General features: G+C 28.4%; 1 protein-coding gene across 1 annotated transcript; it reads left to right on the top strand.

Moving 5' to 3' along the window:
• Positions 1–7005: 7005 nt before the first annotated feature.
• Positions 7006–9984, top strand: LOC122270879 (uncharacterized). The gene is made up of 2 exons (XM_071184440.2): positions 7006–8158; positions 9224–9984. The coding sequence occupies exons 1-2, from the start codon at positions 7925–7927 to the stop codon at positions 9326–9328; spliced, it is 339 nt and encodes a 112-aa protein (XP_071040541.2). The 5' UTR covers positions 7006–7924; the 3' UTR covers positions 9329–9984.
• Positions 9985–10235: the final 251 nt, after the last annotated feature.

Genomic DNA, 10235 nt, shown 5'->3' with positions numbered 1-10235 from the left:
ATTTCTTTTGAATATCTTAATTAATAAACAAAGTTTAGAAAAATAATCCCCTATATAAATCATCACATTATTAAGTGTACATATTTTTGAAGATAAAAGTATTAAAAAAAATTTACGCAGTTTGAAAAATAATTATTTTTATTTCCTTCATTTTTACCAGGTTTTTTTCAATTGTTTCTATTTTGGAAAAAAATATGTATTCTTCAAAATGCTTGCAATATCTTAAAAAAATTGCATATATTTTATACTGAACAACTTTTGATTGACAATATTTTCTTCATAAGAGAGTCCTTAAAAAAATTTGAAAATATTTTCATTAAATTTGTTCAAATATTTTCTGTAAAATGCGCGCTATTATGAAAACAAGGGAAAAATATATTTTTAGTAAAGCCATGACATAAAGAAACAAATCTATGACATATTCACTACTATTTTCGTATAGTTAATTTATTTTTTATAACATCAAATCATATTTATTAAAAGTTAAAGTTGTGGCTGCTCAACTTTTTTTAATGTTTCTTAAATTTGTCAGGGAAAATTCCGATATTTTCCATTTTTCTTGCTTCTATTACTATTATTTGCATATATCTGAAATTACTCACCTTCATTTTAATTGTTTCCTAATTAATTTTATCATATATTTTGCTATATATATTTATCCTTTCATTCTATGCTTCATTAATTTCATAACTTATCCATCTTGTAACTTTTTATTCATAATTTTATAACAACTTTAGCTTATTAGATTCTATAACTCAACAATTGGTCTACATATTTTATAATTTCTTTATTCAATTTTTGGGCTTCTAAATAAGATATGGAAAAAATACTATGAAAATTATTACATTTATTGTCAATCTAAAATTAGGCCTTTTTTTCCTCCTGAGTGCGAAAACACATTTACTAACTTAATGTAACGTAATTTAACACGATTCATCTATTTTAATAAGAACGATTCAGAGAAAAGCAGGATCAGTAAAAGTGAAATGCGTATTTTAATTTATATTCTGCTTCAAAAATGAGACAAAAGAGACACAGAAAACTTTTCTGTTATTATTTAATAGTATTCATTAGTCTTTAAAATTCCAAAAGAATTTTTAAGTTGCTGGAATCATATAATAGTCTCATTTGTAACAACTTGTTTTTTAATTTTTTTTCACACAATAGCTTTTATTGTACGTAATTTGCTTTAAAAGTTCAAACATTTATTCTTAGATTGTCATGCAGTCTGTGTGTCTGAAAACTGTATGACCTATTTTATTTTATTTGTTCCTTGCAGAATGGTAATAATTGTTTCTTATTTGGTAATAAAAGTCTTACTTTTGCTGAGATAACTGATCGCAGGAGTTTTGTTTTATTATCATAACATCGATTAATTTTTTTGAGAAAAGTGTAAGTCCTCAGCCTTTCAACCATATCGCTTTAAAACTACTTTCTTTATTTAAAGTAAATTATTAAATTTAAAGATTGTTAAGATTCTCTTACTTGACTCAATATCTTGTCTCTAATGAATCAGAAATAAATAAACAGATTGTCCTTATATGATATGAGTTATGATATGAGAATGTCAAAGTTGATGCTTACTGTTTACATTATATTTTTATTTTACAAATCATAAAAAGTTTTCTTTAATCAAAATTGTGTTCACCTCATAAATATACTTTAACTGCTACAAATTTTTAAGTCCTGGCTACCAAAGCTGTGGAGTTGGCTGGCTAATACGTATGAAGGAATTTATCGTTTGGGACATAACATTTACAAAAAAGTGTCAAATCTAAGTACAATTGTTTGGAAGCAAATATTATTCGCACTGCAAATGGGAATCATTACATCAAATTTAATAATAGATATCAATGTCAGAAAAGTAAAAAAGAATAAATTCATGTATAAAGCTGACAGCAACAATCTCCTCATCATTACACGTACATACCCTCCAACTTATGAGGATTTTGAAAATAATTCTTTCTAGTGCTAGCGAACCAAAGTAGAAATTTTTAAAGCAAATGGGTCTCTCATAAAACTTTTATCAGAACTTAAGAATCTAGCCATATGGCCTGCACTTTTATAAGTAATAGTGGACAAGTTACGCTAAAATTAATTTTTTTTTAAATATTAAGACATTAATTTTGCTACCGTCTGAAAAGAAGATTTCTGAAACTACGGAAATTCCGTAGCAGTTGGAGGGTACGCACGTATATAAAATGAAAATGCTTAAAACTCATAAATTGTGCAGTTACTTAAATTAAAGGTTTTAAAAACTAAACAATAAGGTACAAAACCCTGCTGCATTATTGAATATTGCGTCCACATGCTTGATAAAGACACCATAAATTATTTGCTATAAATTTATAAAAATAATTATAAAGCTATATTCTACTCATATATCCTACACCCACAACAAAACTTTATCCTAAAAAGGATATAAAAAAGTAAGAAATAAATATATGTTTCAGGAAGTCCGAATAAAAAGAGAATGATAATACACAAAAACTTTTAAAGCAGCTAAATTTATTCACACCTCATGTTCACTCATGCGTTTTTTAAATCGTATGTCGCAAGTGAAACATGCGCGAATTAATATTCGAAGATTTTCGCGAGAAAATTTGAAACCCGACTTGGCGAATGTAACATTGGCGAATTTCAAAATACGGTGCCAAAGAAGTGCCCGGGAGTCGACAATGTGTAAAGTCGCCATATGCGAAGAAAGGAAGTATCAACGATATAGTGAAGTTGAAGGAATTGACCTGTTGTACTGTCCTTTGGAAATCGCAAGCATCCCCCACATGTGACATCACATATTCCTTATTCCCAGCAACTCTAGGTCAACCCTCTAAAACCGAACCTTGAAGAAGTTCACCTGCTGGGCAAAATTTTGTGCCCCCTTGGAGAAGGAAAACGCCCCTCATGTGACGTCACATAACCACTTCTTGTTTTCAGCAATTTAAAAGGGCTTAAAGGGTAGAAGCACCTGTCTTGACTTTTGGACCCCCACAGGTCTTTGACTTTGTGCTTGGACAGGGATATATATATATATATATATATATATATATATATACTGAAAGAAAACACAAATAATTAAGATCAAAAGGATAAAACTTCTTTGAAAAAAACGCGCTAAGAAGCAACAGAAATTTCAGAAAAAAGTATCAATACAAAACAAATGAAATAAAATAAAAATATGACCACCGAAGCCGACGTCTTCAGGGGTACCGGCCCCGGTAGCCATTAAAAACAAAACCATTTCTATTTGAGGGAGAAGCAAAAGCTTAAAATATCTCCCTCAGTACCCCGATGGTTTTGCATAGAGGTCCAGGAAAAACAAGATACATTCAAAAGAATAAACAAATTACGAATTTAAATTAAATAGGATTACATTTCCATATTTATTTCCATCATCATCATCATCATATTTGGCTAGACAGCCCAGGGTGGGCCAGTGCCTTCCTTTGAATTCGAATCCACTTCTCTCTACTTTTGACACTTGTTCGCCAGTTTTTCTCCTTTAGAGTAAGGAAATCAGTCTCAACTAAATCTAGCCATCTCAGCCTGGGTCTACCTCTTTTCCTGTTCGTTAGGGGTTTGTGTAATAGGATTTTCTTTAAATTTGAGTCATCATTCCTTCTGAAAATGTGAGCTGCCCAGTTCATTCGATTTATTTTAATGAATTTCACAATATCTGGCTCTCTGTAGATTTTATACAGTTCAGTATTGTATCGTCTTCTCCAGGAATTATTTATTTTTATCCCACCAAGGATGGCCCTCAAAACTTTTCTCTCAAAAATGGCAATTTTATTTTCACCAGCTAGAGTTAGGTTCCAGGTCTCAGAGCCATAGGTAAGTATTGGCCTAATTAATGTTTTATAGAGTAGAAGTTTTGTATTTTTTGATAAAAGAGATGATTTGAAAAAACGTTTTAAACCATAAAAAGCCTTATTTGAACAAATTAGACGACTCCGAATCTCATTGTCTATGTTATTGTCGGCAGTAACAATTGAACCAAGGTAAGTAAAATTCTGAACAGTCTGAAACCTGATTAAATTTAGGTAACGTCCTGATAAAATCCGATTAAATTTAGGTTTATAGCATGTGGTACTAATAGTTATAATTCTGATATTAGTAAAAGGTTTTTTTGTTTTTTAAAAATTATTTTGCTTAAAATTAAAAAAGAGAAAAATATTATTATTGAAAGTAATGTTGAAGTTTTGGATTTTATTAAAAGTAATGATATTTCCAGCATTAACACTTTTGATTTTGAAAATTTGTATACCAGCATACCACATGAAAAAATTATTGAGATTTGTGAAGGTATTTATGACAAGTATTTATTTGATGAAAATATTGATAGGTTTAACTGGTTAGATTTATGCAAGTTTAATCTTTTTGAGAATGTTCTTTTTAATGGTTTAGATTTTTATAAACAAATTATTGGAATTCCACAAGGTAATTCCTTTTCTGGGGCTTTTGCCAACATTTTTTTGCACTTTTTTGAGGCTAAATTTCTTGAACATAAAGTACTTAATGCTTTCCGATACATTGATGATTTGATTTTGTTTAATTGTGACGATTATAATTTTATTTATACAATTTATCCTGGTGATTTGGTCCTAAAAAAAACTAATGAAAATTGTTTTAATATTGAATATTTAGATTTTAAAATTGATATTGTTAACAATTTTATTAAAATTGGTGTGTTTGATAAAAGAAAAGCCTTTAATTTTAATGTTATTTTTTTCTGCAACTTTAAAACTAATTTGTGTAGTAAAATATTCAAAAATCTTGTTTTTTCGCAATTAGTTAGGATCAAGAAAATTTGTAATAATGTTGAAAGTTTTCGGGAAGCTGTGGATAATTTTTTAAATAATTTGAGTAAAAATGATTTTCCTTTTAATTTTTGTAATGTTAATTTTTTAATTAAAAAAATGATTGATGGTTTTTATATATTTTTTATATATTTTTTTATATATTTTTTAATATTTTTATATAAGTTTTTATATATTTTTTCTTTTAACAGGGCGCAATTCTAGTCTTAACTGAGCAGCCCCAGTTAAGCATTCTATTAATTTATCTACGTATCTCCTTCTCCTGACCTTTTCATATCATTTTTAAACTTTTACTGCGCATTATTATAGGGGGCGTTGTTTTTCAGTTTTTAGTGTTTTCTTTTCCTCCGCTTTTGAAGTTGATTCTTGACCTGTGACTGTGAGTTTTTAATTTTCTGATGATTTTTATTGATTTTCTTTTCGTAATTTGTTTATTCTTTTGAATGTATCTTGTTTTTCCTGGACCTCTATGCAAAACCATCGGGGTACTGAGGGAGATATTTTAAGCTTTTGCTTCTCCCTCAAATAGAAATGGTTTTGTTTTTAATGGCTACCGGGGCCGGTACCCCCTGAAGACGTCGGCTTCGGTGGTCATATTTTTATTTTATTTCATTTGTTTTGTATTGTATATATATATATATATATATATATATATATTGCCTAAGAATAGCTAAGCAGTTAAAGGTATTTGGTACAATATTTCATTGTTATATCGGATAGTACAACAATGGTATTTCTTTAATATTACAACTTTTTAATTTTAAACAATGATATGCAATTTTGAACAAAGTAATTATTGTAACAATCAAATTGTTGAAATTGCGATATTCTAAAAAAACTGTCATTCTTGATTGAACTGCTATAAAAAGAGGTTTGATTAAGTGCTTTGATATATTTCAAAATGCCTTTTGGTGTAAAAAAGTGGATAAGAAAGCAAATGTAAGTCAACTAATTACATGTTTAATCATATTTTGGGATATTTATTTGTATTACAGTCTCATATTATACAAATAGTGTCAAAAAATTTTCTGAATAATCTAGTATATAATATTATCTATTGTGTTTAGGATATTGCGTTACTTTTATTTTTCAGTTGAAATCCAAATAATTGCATATGAGGTAATTCAATTCATGAGTGCCTTTGAAAAAAAAATTCTAACAAATGCTTAATTAGTTCTCATGAAATAATGAATTTAATAAAAGTAACCACGTTTATAATTTTTTTCAGTTTCTTCCCAAATTGGATTCCCTATCACTATGAAATTTGATGTAAAAATACAACAATTTATTATTGGAGCTTATGTTACTGTTTTTATTTAAATGATTAAAAAAAAATTTCTAAAATAATGCTGAACTCTCGCCAAATTAAGTGATGTAGTTTTTAATGCGCCTAAGAGCTTTTAGAGTTTGACCTGATATTGGAATATTGAGTTTTATATTTAGTGGTATTAGCAAATTAGAGAGCATTTGGTTTTGTACCACAATCTGAAAAGGGAACATTACAGAGTATGGAGGATTAGGTATAGGGCCAGTATCATAGTATAGGGCATTTTTAGTGCCAGTACTCTGAATATGAAACACTTGATTTAGTGGTAATATCATTGTATAGGGCAGTGGATATGATGCCAATAATTAGTGCATAGAGCATTTAATTTACTTTTTTACTTTCACTTCTTACTTAATTTACTTTTTATTTTTTTAAAATACACCACAGAAGAAATGATTTTGCACTGGTGTATACAATAAGAGAAAAGGAAAAATCATTTCAGCAGTGAAAAAGTTTTACATAAGATCTTTAAAAACTGTAAAACATTTAATAAAAAGCATTTCTAATATGGGTGATAAAAAATCAATGATTGAAATTTTTTTTTGGTATACTATTTTAATAAATTTGAAATCAACTATTGTAATTCTCTTCAGATCAAGAAATAACTCGAGACTTTTTTTAAATTCTTAACTTAAAAAGGCAATATTTCTATACCAAAATATCATTCTCTTATCATCTCGGAAGTATTTATATAAAAGTTGAACAAAATAAAGCAGTAAATAACTTTTAATCTCAATGTTAGTCTTTGAAATACAAATATTAAAGCTCATAATTTAAATTATGAAATGAAGTAAAAAAAGCATTTTTTCTCTGAATAAGCATATCATTGTTAGATTAGTTTCCATTTTAGATCCTCAACCTACACTGTTAAAATTTTCATTCTAAAATTATGGTAAAATAAATGGCAGCTGTCTGTCCCTCCGATTAACCGTAAAGATTACGGTAAAGAACATTTTTTTCCTTTATGATTTTGAAACGTTTTACGAAAAGTATGATTATAAAACCATAAATACAAAACTATACGGTTACTTAAAAATTTACTACTAGCATTTTTCAAAAACGTAAAAAAGAATAATTATTTAACTAGACATGGGAGATCGGCTTTTCGTTAGGTAATGGACATTGGAGAGCGCCGAACACTGGAAATTCTTCATGTGTTGTAGGAAATAGTGTGGTAGCAACACTAGGACTCGAACTCCAGTTCTGCCGGTAATTAGATTGACAGATAAGCGGCTATGATAAGTACGCAGTTGAAAAGAACAAAGTAGATTCATTAGGTGGTTCTAGTTGATGCGATAAAATTCTGGTTGTTTAACCGTATTAGGTGGAAGCAGTCAATAAACAGTTTTTCTCAAACTTTAAAGTTTGATTACCATTTAATTTATGGTCATTAGACTGTTTTGATTAAATATGGTGAATTAACCATTCAATAAATAGTTATTTAACCCTTTTTTCAGAGAAATTTCTAACAGTGTATTTGGGGATTGCATCAATATGGGGAAAATAGGGTTGCTGTCAGGGAGGAGAGCAGTCAAAAATTCATTTTATTGGCGAAGCTATTTTGCACTATTGAAGAAGAATGTTTGACACCGTAGTTAGGAAAGCTTATGATTAAATTTTTAAAATAATGCACGCGAAATTTCTTTGAAAATCTTACGTTGTTTCATTTTTTCTTAAAACTCGCCTCCCAGGTCATTCTTTAAATGATTTTTATGTACTTAGTGCATACTATTTATTTAAAATTATAAAATGTGAAATCACATAGTTATTGGGATAAATGGATGGAATGAGTTCACTTTATGTCATTTTTAATTTTCCTTTTAGAGTCAACGTCAAAAGATCTGGCGTAAAAAAGTATGACTATTTGGTGGATGATGGAGTTGTGAAAAGGAAGGGAAAACCCTTCAATCACAAATCCTATTTCAAAGATGTTGTTTTAGACAACTATGATGTGATTAAACCATTCGTGGGACGAATTGGTTCGGAATTTCTGGATCTTAATCTGGCACAGGTAATTTAGTAAGGCTTATTCATGCATGTTTATTTTATTTCAAAATTAATTTTAGTTCTTGGTTCTATTTCATAAATCTTAACAAATGGATTTTTTGTTCCACTTTTATATGCATGTTACCCAGGTAGATAAGTTTACCGAATTAATGTGCAACAGATCTTAATCAAATTTCCAAATAATTCTAAAATGGCCAGAGAGAGATTATTATTATTGTAAAAATTAGAGATTATTGTAAAATGCGTAATGTAAAATTGGCAGATATAAGATTGATAAAAATTATACAAAAACAGAAACTAATTTTTTTAATTAAAATATTTTATGTACTTTCGAATGGTAAATTGAATAACTAAATGGTAAATTGATAAATTGAATAAATGAATGGTAAATTGAATAATTGAAACTTTAAAAATGAAATTCCTCTTCATGCAGTCTGTGAACAAAAAGTTATAAGTACCATTATTAAGAACTTATTTTTTTAAAATTACTTTTTGCTTTTCAAATTCGTTATGTCTCAAAATTCTTGTTAAATAAAGAGAAATATTTGGAATCTTTTAAAACATCAAACATTTTAAAAATTCTTACCTTCAGAAATGTAGTTTTTAATTAAATAAACTCATTCTTTGTGTGCAACTAAAGTTTAAATAAACATATGTTTAAATAAACATATGTTTAAATAAACATATGTTTAAATAAACATATGTTTAAATAAACATATGTTTAAATAAACATATGTTTAAATAAACATATGTTTAAATAAACATATGTTTAAATAAACATATGTTTAAATAAACATAAAGTTTAAATAAACATTTTTATTTATTTAAACTTACGCGGCATTCAATAACGACACTAAGAGAGTAAAGTGCATTTCAACGCCAAATTTGGATGGGTTAACACCACAATTCTTGCAATGTACGTATTAGACTAAGTAGTTGCTCAAAATTTAATTGGTTCATTGCTTTTTATTTTTAGTTTTTTCTCCTTAAATATTAGCCTTTTAATTAAAGCAAAATTTTCCTTATATGCTTAATATCATATTATTTACTTTCTATTGTCTTTTTTCAGCCAGAAAATCTTGATGCGTTCGATGTTCCTAATACATGTTTGGGTGATTCAAATGATACTGATGGCTCTGAGATCAAAAATGATCCAAATGACTATCAGAATTAAATTGCCCACACCTTGAACATCAATGCCTTTGAGAAATATTCTGACGGCATATGAGGAATGTGAACTAAAAATTGTGTGTGACATGAGCCTCTGAGGAGGTGGACTCTGTTTAAGAAGTTAAGAAACTGTTTAGACAGAATGATGACGATTGTGTGATATGAGCCCTATAAGGGTGGACTCTCTTTTTGAGCCCCTATATGGCTGGACTCTTAAAAAATTAAGAAACTGTTTAAAGATTTTGAAAGACTGATGACGAATGTATGATAAAAGCCATTAAAAAGGTGGACTCTACTTCTGAACCTGCAAGCTTTCCCGATATTTTCTGAAAATCCTAAGGATTTAAAAGATTCGTGACTATTGTGTGATAAGAGCCCTTTTGAGCCCTTAAGAGGGTGGACTCTTTTTTCTGAGCCCCTAAGAGGTTGGACTCTATTTAATAAGTTGGTAAATTGTTCAAAGATTTTGAAAGACTGATGACGATTCTGTGATAAGAGGCCTTACAAAAGGTGGACTCTGTTTTTGAGACCCTAAAACGGTGGACTCTTTTTTTGAGCCCCTAAAAGGGTGGACTCTGTTTAAAAATGTGAAAAATTGTTTTAATATTTTGAAAGACTTATGACTATTGCGTGATATGAGCCCCTAAAGGAATAGACTTTTATAACGACAATTTTTGTAAAAAAAAAAAAAAAAATTCTCCATACTTGTCTGTTTGATAAGTTACAGCTTTTTCTTAAATATTACTAAAAATTAAAAAAAAATAATAAAAATAAAAAAAACCAAAATTATTGTTTTATTATTGATATTCTTCATGTAATGCACATGACATTATTTCACATCACTGTACATGATTTGACTTGATTAAATAAGATGAAATCATAATGTAAATAAATTCTTTTCTTAGTTTGTA

The sequence above is a fragment of the Parasteatoda tepidariorum genome, chromosome 10 (assembly GCF_982258835.1).
Source record: "Parasteatoda tepidariorum strain Cologne lab strain chromosome 10, Ptep-v5.0, whole genome shotgun sequence".
Lineage (NCBI taxonomy): Eukaryota > Metazoa > Arthropoda > Arachnida > Araneae > Theridiidae > Parasteatoda > Parasteatoda tepidariorum.
The sequence above is the reverse complement of the archived record's forward strand: the minus strand, read 5'-3'. Positions and strand labels throughout refer to the sequence as shown.

Excerpts from the sequence above, each read along its gene's own strand:
- LOC122270879 (XM_071184440.2), top strand. The coding sequence starts at position 7,925 with ATGGATGGAATGAGTTCACTTTATGTCATTTTTAATTTTCCTTTTAGA. Across the intron at positions 8,159-9,223 it reads TGGATCTTAATCTGGCACAG|CCAGAAAATCTTGATGCGTT; the intron begins GTAATTTAGTAA and ends GTCTTTTTTCAG.